The following is a 21209-nucleotide window of genomic DNA, read 5'->3' as shown; positions in this document are numbered from 1 at the left end:
AGAGGGGAAGTAGCTAAAGATGAGATTTGAAAATTCAGCCAATGGATTTCAAGCTAGATGCTGAACACACTGACATTTGCATAACCCTTTGCCATTTACTAAAGATGTTGTAATATCTCATGCTTTTAATTTCGTGACAATCAGGAATTGTCATGCTACAAAGAGAAAAATAAACAAAGTATATGTGACTTTTCCAAGTTTGTATATTATGAAGTGCAGTGCCAGTACACAAGTCCAGATTTTCAGGTTTCAAATGCTATGTATATATTTACTAATTGGCCAGAAGGGTAATAATAAGAGTAGTAGTACATTATTTGAAAGTCATATTGAGAGTGTGTTATGGCTAGTTTTATATTTGTTTTATTTTACAGCATATTATTATACTTTTACATAGTGTTTTTCTTTCTGAACATAGATTAATATGTTTAACTTTGGGGGGAAAACTAGTATAAGATGAAAATTCTTCATCTCAGAAGGCTTTCAGTTGTTTTTTAGTGTTCATTTATACCAGCTATTCTCATACCTCTCTGTGCATAAAACATACCTGGAAAGCTGGTTAAAATATATATTTCTGAAAGACATTCTTAATAGACTCTGACTAACTTGTTATGTGATCAGGGATTTGTGTTTAAAAAAAAAAAAGAATCCACTTTTGGGTTTCAATTCTGTGTAAAATGAGCTTGCTTGGAAGTTACCACTCCACCCTACCAACAAACAAAAAGTTGAACAGACTGAAAAATCAACTCTTGAGAGAGATCCAACCAAGATTAGAAGGGAAAGAGAATACAGTCAGTCACAACTTACCAAAGCAGAGACCCATGAGCAGAAATCCCTGTAGGAACCAATCCTGGGGTAGGAACATCTAACCTATAATTGAAATTGCTAGAGGCTCAGTGCACAGAACTTTGAGAGTTAAAAGAAAAAAACAAAACAAAACACAAAACAACAAACAAAAACAAGGGGGCCCTAGTCATGGGGAACCCCTGTAGTAGTATTGTGAGATTTATCTCCAGGAGCTTGACCAGATTCCTGCAGTAAATATCAGAGAAAAGTCCCTTAGGCTTCCAGCAGGTGAACCAGGAAGGAACCATTTTAAAATATCCTGGAGCACTGTGTTTCTTCTTAATAAAGCCTGTTCTTAGGGGAAACTTGTTGACCAGACTCTGGTTTGCATGATACAAGGCAAATATGCAAAAGCCAGTTGCTTTCCTGTATACCAACAACAACACATTAAATTTGTAATTAAAAACACAATACTATTTACATTAGCACCCCCCAAAATGAAATAAACACTAAGGTATAACTCTAACAAAATATGTAAAATATGTTTATGAGAAAAATTACAAAAGTAGTGAATGAAATCAAAGAATAAATGGAGAGATATTTTATGTTCATGAATAAGAAGACTCAATATTGCCAAGATGTCAGTTCTTCCCAATTTGGTCTATAAAGTGCAATCCCAGTAAAAAAAAATTCCAGCAAATCATTTTGTGTATGTTGATAAACTGATTCTGAAGTTTATATGGAGAGGCAAAACACCCAGAATAGCCAACACCATATTGAGGGAGAAGAACAGAGTTGGGAACTGACATTACCTGATTTTAAGACTTATTCTAAAGCTAAAGTAATCAAGACATTGTGGTGTTGATGAAAGCGTAGGTGAATACATCAGTGGAACAGAATAGAGGGCCTGGAATTATACCTCCATAAATAGCTGATCTTTGACAAAGGGTCAAAGGCAACACAGTGAACAACAATAATCTCTGTAATGAATGGTGCTGGAATAGTTAGACATCCACACGCAAAATAATCTAGGTACAGACCTTATAACTGTCACACAAATTAACTCAAAATGTACAGACCTAAGTGTAAAACACACAACTATAAAATTAGAAAACCGTATAGGAGAAAACCTGGATGACCTTGGACATGGTGATGCCTTTTTAGATAAAACACCAAAGACATGATTCATGAAAGAAATAATCAGCGATAAACTGGACTTCATTAAAATGAAAAATTTCTCCTCTCTGAAAGGACACTATCAAGAGAATTAGTAGACAGGCCACAGACTGGGAGAAAAATATTTACAGAAGACTCATAAAGGACTCATATTTGAAATATAAAAAGTATTCTTGAAAGAATAAAAACACACACAAAATGGGCCAAAGACCTTAACAGATGCCTCACTGAAGAAGGTATATAATGGCAGATCAGAATATGGAAAGATGCTCCACATTGTATGTCATCAGGGAAATGACAGTTATGACAGTGGGATCCTACTACTCACCTATTAGGATGCCAGAATTCAAAAAACCAAGAACACCAAATGCTGACAAGGATGTGAAGTAACAGGAACTCTCATACATTGCTGGTGGAAATGCAGAATTGCATAGCTACTTCGGAAGAAAGTTTTTATACAAAACTAAACAACTAATCTTGTCATATGATAGCAATCACTCATGTTGGTATTTATCCAAAGAAGTTGAAAACAATGTCCACATGAAAATGTGCACACACATGTTAATAGCTTTATTCATTATTGCCAAAAACTTGGAAGCAATCAAGATGTTTTTCAGTAAGTAAACGGATAAATGGGTACATCCAAACAATGGAATGTTATTCAGTGCTAACAAGAACTCAGCTATCAAGTCATGAAAAGACATGGAAGAACCTTAAATGCATGTTACTAAGTGAAGCCAATTTGAGAAGGCTACATACTGGGTAATCCCAACTATAGGACATTCTGGAAAAGGCAGAAGTATGGAGACAATTAAGATCAGTGGTTGCCAGCAGTGAGCGGTGAGAGATGAATAGGCAGAGTACAGAGGATTTGAGTGAAAATACTCTTGAAGATATTATAATGATAGGTATATGTTTATACTTTTGTCCAAGCCCATACAATACAAAGAGTGAACCCCAAGGTAAAGTATGGAATTTGGGTGATAGGATGTGTCAATATATGTTCATTCATGGTAAAAAAACAAAAAATTATACCATGCTGGTCAATGATATTGACAGGGAGTCTATGCATGTGTGGAGGCAAGGAATATATGTGAAGTCTCTGTTCCTCCCGGTTTTGTCATAAATCTAAAACTGCTCCAAAAAAAAAAAAAAAGTCCTAGAAACAAATCCCAGATGATTTTTGATGCAAGTGGTCGGGTAACAATACTCTTGAGAATTGAGTTTATATCTTTACGTATAGCTATAGGTGTAGTATTAACCTGTCTCTTATTACCTGAGTTCAAATTCCGCTGGCTCTCATAATTACTGGCCATGGGACAGAGCCAAGTTGATTAAATTCTGCTCTTCAGATGCCTCAAATGAGAGAGATAAAGCTAGTACCTGTATTGTAAAGCTTTGTGGAGACTAAATGAGAGAAGTGTAAATACCTAAAAGCGTTCTGCACTTGGTAAACCTCAAATGTTACTGACGATGGTGATGGTTTTAGTTAAGTAGAAAACACCTAATCTCCATCTCGTGGAATACAGTTTTTTAAATCTTGTGTCTGCCTTTTTGATTCATCCCAGCAGAGTTCTCTAAAGGCTGCATATGTTAGGCTCCCCACGTGTTCAGGAGTCCTGTAGGATGCATGCTATGAGTTAATGCTTTCCTATTTTCAAGTTGTTAGGTTTTGTGATAAACGCATTCTTTGATTCACATATTTTTGGATATTAAATAATTCCTGGGCAAGTTTTTATAAACAAGATTTACATTGTTTTGAACTTATTCATTTGTGGTTTTGTATTCGTTTTAACATTATATACATTTCCCTAATAGATGGACATATCTTACGGCAAGGGCCTGTGTCTTTCTGTTCACTTTTACGCCTTCCAGACCCTGTATTACTTCATCCATTTGTTCTTCCATCTGTTAATTCTTTATTGTGAGTTCCACAAATATTGATCAAATATGTACTACAGTTTTTATATCTATAGTGTGTGTGTATAAACTTGTTAAGTGAACAATGGATGAATCAGTTGTTTCTTTACTACATTGTGTGTCACTCTTCTTCAAACACAACCTCTAAGCATTTATATGTTATTGTTACCATTTTTTAAAGAGAACAAAAATTCTACTGACTTATAAACTGAGTGGTAACTATGCATATATATACAATTCAGTATTTCTTATGTTCATACACAATTTTGCCTTGAGATACATGTTTGAATCATATTTCATGTTAGAGTTGTTTTCCAAGCAAACATAATCTACTTAGGTCTGATAAAGGGAAAAAATAGATGCATAGGAAACTTGGAACATGGTGGACACAACCTCTTTAATTTATCTTACCAAGTAGTCAATTACAATATAGTATTGAACTGTTGATACCTCAACTCTTCAGAGGCATTGCGTTTATTGAATATATTTCAGTATATTTAGTAGGGCTCTGGGAATGTATAGCATAACCAGAGGAAAATCACTCTATTAAAATGTTTGTATATTGTGCTGTTTACCTGTTTGTTTGTTTGTTTGTTTTCAGGGTACCAGAACCATAAGTAATAGGCATTCGATTCACATTAGATGTCTCTCTCTATACATTATCTATAGAAATTGATTAATTAGGGGTTTTATGAAGAAATACTTTGGAATAACTTTGTAATATATATTTATATACATATATAAGTCATCATAAATATATGACTCCAAAAGGCATACATTTGAGAGTTTGATAAGAATCTGTTACCTTATAGGAAGTTTGATTAACATTAAAAAGAAAAACCATATTTAAAAAAAATCTCTTCAAGGACATTAAAGATAAAAATTACATTCATCATGGGTAATGTATTAAATATCTACAGCCACAGATGAGTTAATAATCCCTTTTAGTTTTGCATAGCCTTTTAAAAAGAGTTATAATATTAAAAAGTTACAGTGTTTGGATTAGGTGATGTTTTTTCTTGTTCCCATAATTAAAAAATTGAGAAGATTTAATATAACAGATTTAACAGAAGCATGCCCTGAAGTTATTGCCTAAGTCCTTCTGGATGCTTTGATGCAACTTGTCTGCCCTCTTCAGGCTGCATCTGAATATATTAGAATAATTTACAATGTCCTTTAAACTCATAAAATTGGGCCTCTAATATTCCTCTGAACTACTGAAACAAAAAATATTTTTTTAGGTTAACAGTTAAGTGCTTATAGCATTTGTGCTTTTCAACTTTCAATTTCAGATGGCAGTGAGGTCTGAAATGTGCTAATAAGTACTGGTGATGTCTTACTTGCTTGTTAGTCTAAGCTGACATAGACATGCAAGAATCCAGTGACTTTGTCATTCGTTAGGATTCCTCTATTTACCTATTAAGCATTGAGAAGTTGGAATATGGGGATTAAGGGGTTAAGGGATAACGGAGTTAAGTTTAGAGAACTGGGTTTATGTTAGTGGGCACATTCCTTCTAAGGAGTCCTTTTTACTTTGAATAAGTATGATTAACATTGAAATACATAATTCTGAATCTCATTGAATCATTTAATGACAAACATCTGTTTACTGATGCTTTTACTACTGAATTGCATCCAACAGAAAAGGAACCCCCATTTATGTTGTCAGTATTATATTTTCTCTAAGTATTGTATTTGTGTTAAGTGTAATTTGCTTGGCTTCACTGGAATTCTCTCTTCCAGCTAGAAATATTCTTTTCTAAAAAAAAAATATTTTTTATTCATTTGAGAGAGAGAGAGAGAGTGAGTAGGGGGAGAGCCAGAGGGAGAGGGAGAAGCAGACTCCCCGCTGAGCGGGAAGCCAAACTGGGTGGGGCTCCATCCCAGGATCCCAGGATCATGACCTAAGCCTAAGGCAGATGCTTAACCCACTGAGCTACCCGGCCACCCCCCAGTTAGATATATTCTTAAGTAGAAGCAACCTGCTTAGAAAATTTTTTGTTTGCTTTGGTGTTCTAGATTCTAATGGAAAAAATGTAAGAAATAGGTCGTAACTTCATTTATATACTATTTTAATAACTTCATATATTTTCCCAACTAGATCAGTATAGTAACATTCTAAGTGTTTTCCAAATTTATTTTGTCCACCTCCAATATATAGTACACACTGTTGCCAGATACCACTTTTTAAATTAGTATTTTGTACAGTCCACTTCTTTCAGAACACTTATAGTTGTTCACTGTTTCTAGAATAAAGTCAAGGTCCTATTTATATTTCTACTGGAAGAGAGCTTCCAGTCTCTTCTTTCCTTATTTTCTAACATGAAGCTTATATTCTATTATTTGAAATACATAATACACATTTCAGACTGGGTAGTCTTTTGTTTACACTGCTTCTGCTACTTTAATATTCTCTTTCTGTCCTTATTATAATTTTAGTCCTTCCATTCTTTTCTGAATATTTTCACATTCACACTTTGTCCAACTACTCCAGTCCACTGGATCTCATTCTCCTCTATATGATATATATATATATATATATATATATCGCACTTAGAATCTGCATTCTTTTTTTTTTAATATATAGTTGATCTTTGAACAACACAAGTGTTAGGGGCACTGATCCCCGCATGCATTTGAAAATCTGTGCGTAACTTTTGACTCCCCCAAAACTTACTAATAGCCTACTGTTGACAGGGAGCTTTACATATAGCATAAATAATTGATTAGAAATATTTTATATGTAATATGTATTATATACTGTAGTCTTATAATAAAGCTAGAGAAAAGAAAATATTATTAAAATTATAAGGATGAGAAAATACATTTACAGTATTGTATCAAAAACTTTTCATATAAGTGGAACTTTGCAGTTCAATCCTATGTTGTTCAAGGCTCAACTGCGTATATATCTTACTTATGTATTAGTGCATTTCTATTCATTTTTCTTAGAAGCCTCTTAAAGGTGGAGATTGTGAGTTATACTTCTTTATTATTGTAGCACATATTAAAATGCTGATGATTAAAACATTGATGATTAAGACCTGAGTTCCATATTAGCATATGAAATTGACATTATAAATTATGTTAGATGATGTTAAATGTTAAATGACAACTTAGTCATTATATTAGTTGATGTTAGATTGATGATTTAGTCATTATAACCTTTCAAGTCATGCCTGCCATTCCTTTGATAAATAGCATGTATTTGTGATGGTAAATAGATTTAAAATATTTTTTTTCTTCCCAAGACCACCAATAGAGTAAAGTAAATTAGCTTTAAAAAGACATTAACCTGTAACATAAATCTGACTAAGTGGGCTTTTATTTTAGTCCCCCCAGAATTCAGAATTTCTGATGTAGTGATACTAGTTTTAGGATATATATGCTATATGGACTTTTTAGGAAAGTATATTATTCATTATCACCATCATCAAACCTTAAATGCCTATTCTGTACTAGGTCCTAGCCATCAAATAATCAATGCATAAATATAACATGCATAAATGGAACAGATATATGGATAAAATAAATAGTGCTATGTGTTAGCTGAGAATTTCTATTTCAGGCGCAGTTGCCTTAAATATTTTAGGTATAGAGATTTGAAGTGACTTCTGAAGGAGAGGAAATTTTTGAGCAAACGTTTGAAAGGGGGGAGGACATTCTAAGCAAGGGATTTAAACTCAAAGAATGAACATGAGATGTCATAAAACAGAGAGAGAGCCTTTAAGTATCGTATGGTCATATAGACGTAGGTCATAGATCTAAGTTGTGGCCAGGGTATGGAGGATCTTGTCTTCTGTTCTGCCCATTATCTTCTTTATATAGGCAGTGGGAAACTTGGACTTTGGAACACAGGATAGAATCTACAATTGCTAATTGGGAACTTTAATTGAAACAGTGGGGTGATATGGAATACAGAGTTTGAAGGCAAAATTAATTCATCCTCTTTGACTCCTCGGTAGTCTTTGTTACATTTTCTTGTTTTATTTTCTTCAGAGTACTTATGATTATCTGAAATGTTGTATATACTTGTATGAGGCCTCTCTTTCTCACTGGACTATATTCTCTCAAGATCAGAGCCCTTGCTCCTTTTTAATTTTTGGTGGCACTAACGTATATTTGTGGAGTGAATGAATGAATGCATGAATGTATATTTGGTAGATTCTAGTAGGTCTGGGCTAGGTTACAGCATTATGAGGGAAAGAAATTCAACATTATTCCTATGCTACATCGTTCTATAAGATAGTATACACAGATGTTGAATACTAAAATTTGATTGTTGCATATTTTTCAGAATGAAGCATTTTCATTTCTTAGAATATCATTGTCACAAGAATGTCAGTTTTTGCTGATTTGCTATTTCCCTTAGTTTCAGTTTTTTGAAGTTAAAATATTCTTTTGTGGAAAAATATACCGTTTTTTAATTGTAATGTTATCTGTTTAATGATTTTTTCTAAAGGTAGCATTGTTCTCTTGAGGTTTATTAGTGTGCAGAGATGTTCAGACCTACTTAATTGTTGGTGCCAATTCACTGTGTGAAGTGCTTCTTTAAAAATCAATGATGAATACTTACCTACCAATGATATTATATTCCATATGACAAAAATCAAATCAGATTTTAGGACTTATGCTGGTTTTTACTGTTTTTATTGTAGCAGTGAGGCACTGTTTTAAATAGATGAGGGAGGGCATAAGCTCGCCATTGTCTGTGTATTCCTCTAATAAACAGAGAACATGTTCTCATTTATGTCACAGCTTCATTTTATCAGCATCTTAAGTTTTTTCCCTCCTTAGTCCTTTGTGCTTGCTTTTCTTGCTACCTGAAATGTTTATTCTCTAGCTTGTTTCAGTGGTTGTGTTTTTCTCATCCTTGGGATTTGAGATTTAGAGTCATTTTATCTGAGAAACCTTTCTTGACATTCCATCTACATAGATCTTCCATTATTTTCTGTAATACCATTGTCTGTATTATTTTATCAGTGTATACTGTAGATTTTAATTACTTATTTGGTTGTTTATTATATGTCTCCACTAAAATATCAACTTCATGAGAGCAGAGACCTTAGAGATTAGTTCATTTATTGCTATTGAGTGCTCAGTAAATAGTTTTGTGAATTATAGTAAATTAAATCTTTTTCAACCACCAAAGCTTTAAAAGATTGTGATCATTTTCATTGAACATATTCTGCCTACTGAGCACAGTGCAGTCTTAAGCTGATTCTTACAATGATCCGTTTTTGTACTGTAGTCCAGTAAAATGATGCCCTTAAGGTCTTTATGCTAAATGACCTCAGATTATAGCCCTGTTTGTATTTAACCTTTTTAAATATATATATATATATATTAGTCACAGCAATATTATGAGCTCCTTGTTCATAAAAAAAAAGCCTAAATGAACAACTACACTCCCTAGCCTTTACACTCATCTATGTGTGTACTTGGCCATAGGCAATCACTATTATCCCTTTGGATTCTCTTCCTCTGGTGATTTTTTCCTTTGTGTTTCTAAATGTTATTCTTATAACAATATTTCATAAAAAAGCAGACTTGATGTTTCTTGTTATGATAGATAAGGATTTAATTCATCTCTTCTTATTTTTATAGCTTTCTAGTTCTTTTATTATTGTAACAGTAAATAGCATCTTTCTATTTCTTGTCCATTAAATATAGATGACCTCTCTTGATTCCCTAATGGTAAGCACACCTTTTCTTCTCACCTCTTCCCCTTCCCTTTTACCTACTAAATCCTGTTAATTGTACTTTTACTTCGTCAAGAGTTGATAGCATTTACATTCCATATTGTTCAAAATAATGAACCTTTCTCGTTTCCAATTAATCAAAATTATGATACATTTCAATTTGCATCTTATATATTCATTTTCTTGTAGTTTTTCCTTGACTAAATATGTCTTACATACAATATGGTCTTAGTATCTTCTAGCTTTTACTGATTCTAATGATTGCTTAGAATCTTTTTTTTTTTTTTAAAGATTTTTATTTATTTATTCGACAGAGATAGAGACAGCCAGCGAGAGAGGGAACACAAGCAGGGGGAGTGGGAGAGGAAGAAGCAGGCTCACAGCAGAGGAGCCTGATGTGGGGCTCGATCCCACAACGCCGGGATCACGCCCTGAGCCGAAGGCAGACGCTCAGCCGCTGTGCTACCCAGGCGCCCCTAGAATCTTTTTATCTTAAAGTCCAATTAAATTTCTGTTCTAATTTATACTTTATAGCTTCTTAGTTGGATCACAGTTTTCTTACACATCTTCTACCTTGCCTAGCTTAACCATAATTCTCTGCCCTTTTCCCTTATAGCGTTTCTATCATACTCTCAAGTTTTCTTATTTTTTCATTTATATTACCTTTCTTTCAGTTATATCCTAAGGTAATTTCACATTCCTTACATTTCTGAGAATATGTTTATTTCAAACTTAATTGTTTGGCTTGATAAAGAATTCTACATTGAAAATAACATGCTTTCAAAACTCTGAAGGAATTGTTCAGTTATTTGCCAGTATCTAGTGTTGGTAATTACTAGTACAATCCCAATCTCATTGTTTGTCATTGTTACATATTTTCTTCTCTGGCCTTCTTTTTATCTATAATGATCTGAAGTAATATGTCTGGTGTTGGTCATTTCTCGTTTTTCTTACTTAGAACCTGGGAAATAATTTTAGTTTGAAGACTTAGTCTCCTTTAATTGTATTATGTCTCCAGAAATATTTCCTCCATTCTCTGTCTTGTATTTCTGGGTCTCCTCTGAAAGTTGGAATTTTTGGATTTTATCTCTAGGTCCCTTTCTCCCTCTTTCTTTTTCCGAAATAGTCCACCTGTGTGTTTTTTATTCTGTGAATTTTACTTAACACTATCTTCTAATATTGGTATTTAATTTGAACAATCATATTTTAAATTTTAAGTGCTCTCTTTTACTTTCTTTGTTCCTTTTTTCTATGATGTGTATGTGTGTGTGTGTGTGTGTGTGTGTGTACCATTGAAAGAAGCAGGCTGTCATGGGCCCTGAGCATCCTTGCATGTTCTTACTGGTTATGCCAAGCAGGCAGAGGCCTGATTGCTCTTCACCTGGGCGGTTTCTCAGGGATGTGTGTGCAGTGAGAAGCCTTAAGGAGTGAAATAATGCCTCCCACTGAACAAAGCACAGGCTTCTTCTCTCTCTTTATAAAAACAGTAAGTGCCTCAAACTCGGTGTTCCCCTCCTGTAATACAGTTAACTGTGTGTGCTGGCATTCACGAAGGACCCTTTGTGTCACCCGTGAGACTTGGGGGCAGGGAGAACTGATGTGAATGAACATGAAGTAATAAAGTCCTTTGTCTCTGACCCAGCAATCTCTTTTCTGCCAGCCTCCAGAAAACAGTAACAGGGTAGCTTGTTAGCTTGTATATAAGATAAAATCTCATACCCTGAGCAGTTCTTGACAAATTCCTCTCTTTCTGAGTATATTAAAGTTTCTTTTTAATGTTTTTGTACTTCTTTGAATTATGTTTCTTCTGGAGTTGTTTTGTTTGGGATTTTTTTGTTTTTTGTTTTTTTTAATCATGTTAGGTTTTCCTCAATCACATAAGGTGATTTTTTTTTTTTTTAATAGTCCAGTCACTTAACTATAGAAAGACTAACATAGGAACTGGTTGGGAGTGGGGCAGGAGTTTGGGTCTTCTATTCCATGTAAAGATACTTAATTATGATCTCTGAGTTCCATTTCTTTTTTTTTTTTTTTTTAAAGATTTTATTTATTTATTTTGACAGAGATAGAGACAGCCAGCGAGAGAGGGAACACAAGCAGGGGGAGTGGGAGAGGAAGAAGCAGGCTCATAGCAGAGGAGCCTGATGTGGGGCTCGATCCCATAACACCGGGATCACGCCCTGAGCCGAAGGCAGACGCTTAACCGCTGTGCCACCCAGGCGCCCCTCTGAGTTCCATTTCTTATTTTCAGACTCTGCTGCTGCTTAATCCAGCATTTTTCCTCTTTCCTGCACTGCAGTCTCCCTTTGTGATGTACCTTCCTCCATCAAAACTTTTCCACTAGCTTTCTGTTTTCCAAGTATTTCTTGAAATCTCTTAATCTGCTGCTGACTCCAAGTCTTTGTGTGTTATGAGGTTATACATTTTTATCTCTTCCATTTTGGGAGAGGAAGGAGATAAACTCCTTTCTCAATTATATGGAGGTAACACACTTTATAAAAACATGTTTTAATGATCATTTGGTGCTTCTTGTTTCTCTGACTGTATTTACATCCTTCTAGCAATGCCATGTCTCTGTTTCTACTCCAACCCTACACTTAAATAAAGCTTTATTATTTGGAAAATCAACAAAATGTCCAATAGAAATTAATTCAAAATAGGAGTAAATAACGTTCATAGAGTAGGCCTTATTTGTGGTATTTGGTTTAACTACCAGGGGAATTTTTACTTAGTAATTACTTTAGTAATTTTGAATGTAAATGCATTTTTAGATAAATGCAATATATAAAGATGCAGTATAACTGCACTGACGATTTAAAAAATGCCTATGATTTTTGTTCTCTGTTAAACTGAATTGCCCATATCCTTAAAAATTGCTTTATGTCCTTTACCAAAAATCATCTGAAGATTTAAATTATATGTATAGGGGATGCTGCAAACCCTAGAATAAGAGTTTTCGGTTACTTAAAGGGCCATGCCAGACTGTTGGCCCACACACTTTCCGTCACAACTATTTAACTCTGCCCGTATATAGTACAAGAGCGGTCATAGCAATGCAAATGATCAGTGTGGCTGTGGTGCCGTAAAGCTTTATGAACAACAAAATATGAATCTTATATAATTTTCACATGTGATGGAATATTTCTTCTATTTTGTTACAACCAGGTAAAAATATAAAATCAGTGCTTGCAGTCTGTACAGAAATTAGCCAACCCTGGTGTTAGAATTACCTGTTTTATTAACAGTTTTGTTAATGCTTGAGTACTGATATGTTTTTACTCTGCCCCATTCTTGTTACCAGGCAGGCCAATGAAGAATATCAAATACTGGCCAACTCCTGGCGCTATTCATCTGCCTTTTGCAACAAACTCTTCTTCAGTATGGTGGACTATGATGAGGGAACAGATGTTTTTCAACAGGTACAAGAGTTAGATCTTATTTTGCTAGTGTATTTAATAGAGTTGGTTATGGTGGATATGTTTTTGTTGGTCAAATAAAAATACAATTCATTGAATAAGCTAATAAAGACAGTAAGTAGTTATAATAAATTCTGTGATGTGATTAAAGTAATTTTAGCCATTGTTATCTTTAACATTGCAAAGTTTTTGCTATTAGTATGGTAAACACATTTTAACTTCTCCACTGTAGAGGAAATATGTTTTTTCAAGCATATAGTGGTAGTTTACATGCATTATCCTTATTTTGACATTTAACCGTATTGGGTTTAGGTGATATTTTGTGCAAATTCATGAAATTTTATATAAATTCAATGTAATTTTTACTTAACCCTCACTTCTTCCAATGTGACAGGTATAGAGAATTTTACATGTAAAGTAATAAATATTTACTTAAAAGTGTTCTCTGTTATGGACTGAATTGTGTGCCTCCCAAACATATGTTGAAGCCATAACCTAGAAGTGACTGTGTTTGGAGAAAGGGCCTATAAGGAGATAATTGAGGCTAAATGAGATCATAGAATGGGACCCTAATCCAAAAGACTGGTGTCCTTATAAGAAGCAGAAGATGCCAGGAGAGTACATGCCCAGAGAAAAGGCCACGTAAGGACACTGCAAGAAGACAGCTATCAGCAAATCAGTAAGAGACCAACTCTACTAGCATCTTAATCTTGGACTCCCAGCTTCCAGAACTGTGAGAAAACAAATTTCTGGCTTTTAAGCCACCCAGTCTGTGGTGTTCTGTTACAGTAACCTGAGCAGACTAACACATTCTCATTTACACAGTTCTCTCTGTAGAGCAAGATGATGAATTTGTCATGGTTGTGTCATCATCATTGCTAACATTAAGTGCTCATGATCCAAGCACTCTTCAAAGTGCTTACTGTATATTTCATTTAGTTTCACAACAATCCAATGAGAAAAATAATGTGATATTCATTTCACACATAAGGAAATTAAAGTATGGAGAGGTTGTTTTTCTAAGTTTACAAAGTTAATATAATATAAGATTAGAGCTTGAGCTCAGTAGTCTGTCTTCCTGAGTTCTAGTTCTTAGTTATGCTGTTACCCTGCAGCTACCAATATTTTTGTATTCATCACTACATGATCTGTGCCTTTCAAATGTAAAATTTGTTGTAGTACAAGGCGTTGATTAGTTTGGTCTATTTTATTTTGCTCACGTGTGACATTCTTTGGCATAATACTTTATCAGGTCATGGAAAAGCATTTAGTTCTGTAAAGAATCTAGTTCACTAATTATAAATGGGCCATTAGTAAGTATTTTTGCTTATTCGCTTCCAGATTGATTGTTCATTCATCTTTGCCAGTTTCTAGTTGAATAAGAAATTCTTTTTTTTGCTTTCAATACCCTTTATTCTTGGTCTTTCCTGTTAGTATTTCTCACTTATTTCTTCCCCTATAAATTTATTTTGTTGTTTTGGATGTTTCTTTCTGTTCACCTATTCAGCAAATGTCATTGACTGTCTACTCTGTAGGAGCAATGGATTGGTGAGAAACACATACAAAGCTCTCTTCCCCATAAAGAGTTTACAGATCAGGGAGCTGATAGTAAAAATATCATAATAAAACACACACACACACACACACACATACACACACACACACACACACATATATATGTACAGATCTTCCTTGACTTACATTGGGATTATGTCCCGATAAAGCCATTGTAAGTCGAAAATATTGTAAGTCAAAAATACATTTAATATGCCTAACTACTGAATATCATAGTTTAGCCTGCCCTACCTTCAGTGTGCTCAGAACACTTAAATTAGTCTGCAGTTGGACAGAATCATCTAACACAAAGCCTGTTTCTTATTATAGTATCTTTGTGACTTATTGAATATGATAGTGAAAGTGAAAAACAGAATGGTTGTCAGCGTTATCAGTTTTTTACCCTCATGATCGCATGGTTGACTGAGAACTGCGCTTGGCCAGCATCATGGGAGAGTTTTGTATTGCGTATCACTACCCCACAAAAAGATCCAAATTCAAAATTTGAAGTAGTTTCTGCTGAATGTGTATCACTTTGGCATCATTGTAAGGTTAAAAAATTACAAGTTGAACCATCGTAAGTCAGGGGACATCTGTAATTTCAAATAACCCTTACAAAGGAAAATTATAGTACCAAAAGAACTAAATATGATTTCATGTAATTTGTAAGTCTCCATGGAATCTCAGAATTGACCTTGAGATAGTCAGGCAAAGTGCTATTCATCCTCTCTGCCATATTAGGAAAGAGTTGTCCAAGTCCAGTCTGACTCTTAGAGCAGAGGCTTCAAGCCCAAATATCTATCCTGGCCAGGTTTGTAAACCAAATGAAGAAAGTAGATTGGATTAGTGTAGTTGCATTATGGTATCTTTATTTATTTACATTCTTAATAATATTAAACACATTAGTTCTGTACTTGAATAATTACATATGTTCACTCCTATTTTTTGTAAAACAAAGTCTTTCTGGGTCTTTTTTTATAAAATAAATCTTTAGTGGAAATACTCCTGTTTCATTTTCTCCTAACTATTGTAAGAAATAAAATCAGCAAAACACTATGGAGCTGACTGTTGGTCTCGCTGTTGAGGAAACAGTATGGTGTGGATGAGGACTACAGCAAACTGGAACAGACAACCTTGACCTCAGAGGGACACAGCTTGTTGTAGCTGTGTTTAGCGAATGCAGGCCACATGCAGCTAGAGCTGTTTTTCTCAAGGAGAAACCCAAATATGAATTTTTATACAAAATTTTTCTGTCTTTAAAATGTGGACAACTAATTCAAACTGTGTGCTGAATATTGACTGTACAGGCTGCCAGTATATAACCATATAGATATATTGTAAGATATAATCATTGAATTCTTTTGTATGCTTTAGACATGTTTTTTTATTTTTTTTAAAGTTTGACATAGACATGAAAGTTGACATCAAGATTATTTTTAGTTGAAAAATTTCCTCAGGTTAATTTGATTCAGCAGAATTCTGAGTTATAGAACTGCTTTGTCTTTTCTAAAACCTAGCTCCTGGCTTAGTAATAGGAGTTATTTTAAAATGCGTGAAAGTTGTAGCAGTTAGTGGCTTTTATGGGGAATTATAATGTACAAAAATAGGGAAGTACATATTTTGCTTTATTGAGAACTAAAAGATTTTTAATGCTAGGGTTTTTTCTCACTAACTATTGAACCACAGTTTGTTGAAGTGCTCTTTCTAAATTATTTTAAAACATTGCGCTGTCTGAAGATAATATTAATATGAATGCTAAAGCTTGGTAATTCCTGACTTACTGGGGACTTGTTGGGAAAGTAGCTTCCAATTATATGTGATTCCCTTGTAATGGTTGAGGCTAAGTGAATGATGACAGACCAACCAGTTAATGATTGTGGTGTGTGAGAAGCAGGTCTGGACTAGCACCAAGATCTGCATTGAACCGGCTTTGTGTGTAGCCTTGGGGAATTTTTACATTTTAATGAAGATGAAAGCTTTGAATTATATGGTTTTTTTTAAACTGTAAAATTTTTAGATCTTAAACGTTAGTAGGAATTTTTTGATTGTTCCAATGCAGAGAGTTTTTGCTTGTAGTATGTTATTTGCATGTTGGCCCCAGCTATCTCTTGTGCATCCACCATGGAAACACAAAACACGAACGAAGTCTGGCATGGGAAAAAGCACAGAGACTGTGTGTTTCGTTCTCTTTAACCAGCCTTACTAATATCCATAACATGGAAGCCCACTGTTGTTACTGCTGTACTTTACTTTGATGTCAGCTGCAAGGACAATTTTTGCTTTGATTTCGCTTTTCATTCTCAGTATTGGGAAATGCTGAGCTATATTGTACGTCAAGGCCAAAAAACTATTGGCCTTTTATTTGAGACATTTTTCATAATTCCAGAGCAGTGAGAATTTATAAATTTTGTAGTTTGCTACTCAATGCAAATTAACCTTTGTTTTAGGTATTATATTCTTAATAAGCACCATTTATGTTAAAGTAGTAGTCTATTCAATACACTTTTCAAATGGGATTACCTATAGAAAATAATTGTGAGATATAATCATTTTAAGACACTTGAGTTAATAGAGAGATTGAACAGAAGATTATTATTGTGATTTCTCCTGTAGTCTGGTAAATTCAGGTTGTTTAGAACAAAAATGTTGTTTTCTGATATAATCATCATTTTTAAAAAGTCTTTAAATTTTTAATAGGTAATTTAATAATTTGACATTAATGCTTTTATGCATTTATATTTTTCAACAAGTGGCAGTACTTTTTCTTTAATAGCTGCTTAAGTGAAATAGTATGTTACGTGTGAAGGTTCTGAGAACTTAGCCAAATTCACAAGTTCTTTTTCAGTCAATAGCATATTACAGTGAATAAACACAATAATTAAGCTCTGGAAAGCCACTTGGATTTTCATAATAAATGCTATCTTTTTAAAATTCATGCAGAAAAAAACCATAAAATGTTAGAGTAATGAGATATAAAGATTGCTGGGATATTATATTTAGTATATTTTTTCTTACGTTTTACAGCTCAACATGAATTCTGCTCCTACATTCATGCATTTTCCTCCAAAAGGCAGACCCAAAAGAGCTGATACTTTTGACCTTCAAAGAATTGGATTTGCAGCTGAACAACTAGCAAAGTGGATTGCTGACAGAACGGATGTTCATGTATGTTTTTATTCCCCACAGTTTTAATAATAGACTAATTAGTTTGGTTTGTTATAGCACTGTAGTAAGACCGCAGGATTCTTAAAATTACTCAATAGAACATATTTCCTTGCTTAGAGAAAAACTGTATGATAGCTGTAAGCTGAGTTTTGACTGAGGTGAATGTAGATGGTTTTTAGAATAATGATACATTGGTATTTTAAGAACCGTTAAAAAGTACACGAGTTGGGCACAAAATAATTTCAGATGCTAAAATATATATGGAATATTGTTCAAAGGTATTAGTAGAGAAATTCTAATTTAAAAGATGTGTAATTTTTATTTAGCTTTTGGGCAAATACAAATGATATAATGCTTTTCATGAACCACGTGGGAAAATATATATACTGTTCTTTGGACTATGGAATAACTAATTCTAAGTGTGTGTAATGTCTTTATTTTATGTAATTTAACTTTTAACAATTCTCCTAGAAATTTAACCTAAGGATGTAATTAGGAGTGATTCAAATATTTAGCCATAGAAATATGTTTTAAATAACATTCATTGTAATGGAAAACAATTGGAAAGAAGTGAAATGTTTAGAAATAGGAGACTACTTAAATGTACTGTAGCATGGACAACAATGGTCTGCAAGTATATTTGACATAGAAGCTCAAGGTGTAGGTTAGAAAAATAGTATTTCTAGTATGATCTAGAATTTTGTTTTAAAGCATAAATATGAGTGTAGATATGTAGACAGCTTATTCAGGAAATAACAATCTTGATGGTGTTTAATGTCTATGTGGAGGGCTTAAGGCTGCTTTATTCCTTAATCTCACTAGAATTTTCTATAGTGAACAGTTAGAACCAGTAATTTTAAAGTACATTTATTCTAGAATATGTAATTTTACCATAAGGTGTAAATATATTTATTCTTAGTCAAGTTGGGTGTCTCTCATCATTAAGTCTTGTCATCTTTTTTTTTTTTTTTCCAAATATTCAGTTCTGCAACAGTATCCTTTAGTTCATACAAGATACTAAGGGTAATATTGAAAAAGTACTATTAGTTCTTTATGAGTTACTGAATTTTCATCAGAAATTATTCTAATATATTGATCATACCTACACTTTAAGTTACTTGATAAATATACTTTTGTTAAAAAGTCTATTTGGAAATAATTTCAACCTTAAAAAGTTTCATACATGAAAATAATGCAAATAGTACCAATGTATACCTTTATAAAATTCACCTATACTTAACGTTTTACCCCTTTTGCTTTGCCACTCTATTCTCCCCCACCCCTGTCTCTCTACATACATACTTCATAGATGTGCAAATATTTTTTTCAGAATGTGAACTGCATTTCCTGAGAAATACATAAGAATAGTACAGATATCACCTTCACAGATTTACACTGATGTAATATTTTTATTTGAACTACTGTCCATATTCTATTTTGTCAGTTGACCTAATATCCTTTAATAGCATTTTCATGCCTCCAGTATAAAATCCATTCTAGAGTTAGATATTGTGTTTAGTCATCAGGTTTTTTTAGCCTCTTTTAACCTGGAATATTTCCATAGCTCATCTTTGTCTTTTAAATGCATTGACATCTTGAATCCTTTTCCACTTTTTAAATAGAATGATCCTCATTTGATTTGCCTGATAGTTATTTTTTTCTCATATTTGTTTATGACTGGATTCTACTTACACATTCTCAAACACAGTACTACATAGGTCATGTTTTAGTCATGATATCTGTCTGACTCTCATTGATGATCTTAAATTTTGATCATCTGGTCAAGATGTTTTCCATTTCTCTGCTGTATAATTACTTCCCCCCCCTTTTGAAATTAGTAAGCTGTGTGGAAACACCTTAAGAGCAGAGAAATACCATACTCCTCATCAGAACTTTTGCCTAGATCTAGTATCCATTGTTGATTTTTCTCTGATCCAGATTTTACCAAAATGGTTGCAGTGATGATGTTCTACCTCTCCTCCGTCCATATTTCTAGTTGGCCTTGAGCATTTTACTGTGAGCAGGAGTTCTCCTGTTCTACCTATCAATCAATCAATCATTGGTAGGGACTGATGAGTTGCATTTTTTCCTCCAGTGGTAAGTTATTACTATAATTAAATATTTCGGTACTAAAATTGTCTAGATTTGACTAGTGGGATCTTCTTTATGCTGGCTCTTGTGTCCATGTGATATCGCGCCTTCATTTTTTTAAAGCATTTTCTTACTTTCCTGACACAGTTTCCTCACGTAATATATTTCAGGCTTATCTACCTAATCTACCCTGTGGGGCACTTAGTTACCCATCTCTTCTCAGAGCCTTGGTTTCTTTTAGTGGGAAATGTTTTTAGAACCAGGATTTCATAACATGCCATCCACTTTTTAAAAATAGCTTTAGGGGTGCCTGGGTGGCACAGCGGTTAAGCGTCTGCCTTCGGCTCAGGGCGTGATCCCAGCGTTCTGGGATCGAGCCCCGCATCAGGCTCCTCCACTGGGAGCCTGCTTCTTCCTCTCCCACTCCCCCTGCTGTGTTCCCTCTCTCGCTGGCTGTCTCTATCTCTGTCAAATAAATAAATAAAATCTTTAAAAAAAAAATAGCTTTAATCTTTTAGTGGACACCATCAAGAAAATGAAAAGACAACCCACAGAAGGGGAGAAAATATTTACAAATTATTTTTTTGACAAAGGACTTATATCTAGTACGTATATAGGAAATCTTACAACTCAATAATAAAAAGACAGCCCAATTAAAAAGTGGACAAAGAATCTGAATAGACATTTACATAAGGAAAATATATAAGTGGTTAATAAGTACATGAAAAGATGCTCAGCATCATTAGTTGTTAGGAACATGCAAATCAAACCTACAGTGAGTTAGTATCGCATACCTATTTAGGTTGGCTGGAATCAATGAATGAGAGAATATATTGGCAAGGAAGTGGAGAAATTAGAATTCTCATATACCACCAATGGGCATGTAAAATGGTGTAGCCTCTTTGGAAAACAGCTGGGCAATTACTCAAACCAAGAAACCTAGCGTTACTATATAACCCAGCAGTTCTACTCTTAGGTATATATCCAAGATAAATGAGAACACGTACCCACACAAATTCTTGTAGCAGAATGGTTATAGCAGCATTATTCCTAATAGCCACAAGGTGGAAACAACCCAAATACCTATCAACTGATAAATGGATATCAAATTGTGGTATACCTGCACAAAGGAATGTTCAGCCATAAAAAGGAGTGAAGTACTGAAACATGCTACAACAAGAACGTTGAAAACGTCATGCTAAGTGGAAGAAGCCAGTTATAGAAGACCACGTATTATATGAAAAGTTCAGTAAAAGGGAAATCTGTATTCAGAGTAGATTCATGGCCGTTTAGGGTTGGAGGGTGAAGGGTATACCAGGGGGATTGCCAAAGGGTTATTTTTTTTATGTGATTGGAATGTTCTGATGCTGACTTTGGTGATGGTTGCAAAACCCCGTGAATA

General features: G+C 34.0%; 1 protein-coding gene across 2 annotated transcripts in view; it reads left to right on the top strand.

The window, feature by feature from the left end:
* TUSC3 (tumor suppressor candidate 3) overlaps positions 1–21209 on the top strand; it is a 185963-nt gene that overhangs the window by 58563 nt on the left and 106191 nt on the right. For both annotated transcript variants that reach the window (XM_034647488.1, XM_034647489.1), the window contains exons 3-4: positions 12883–13000; positions 17576–17716. In XM_034647488.1, coding sequence (XP_034503379.1) covers positions 12883–13000; positions 17576–17716 — 259 coding nt within the window. The remainder of the gene's footprint in view (positions 1–12882; positions 13001–17575; positions 17717–21209) is intronic.

Source organism: Ailuropoda melanoleuca, chromosome 18 (genome assembly GCF_002007445.2).
Source record: "Ailuropoda melanoleuca isolate Jingjing chromosome 18, ASM200744v2, whole genome shotgun sequence".
Taxonomy (NCBI): Eukaryota; Metazoa; Chordata; class Mammalia; order Carnivora; family Ursidae; genus Ailuropoda; species Ailuropoda melanoleuca.
This window is presented reverse-complemented; position numbering and strand designations above follow the sequence as displayed.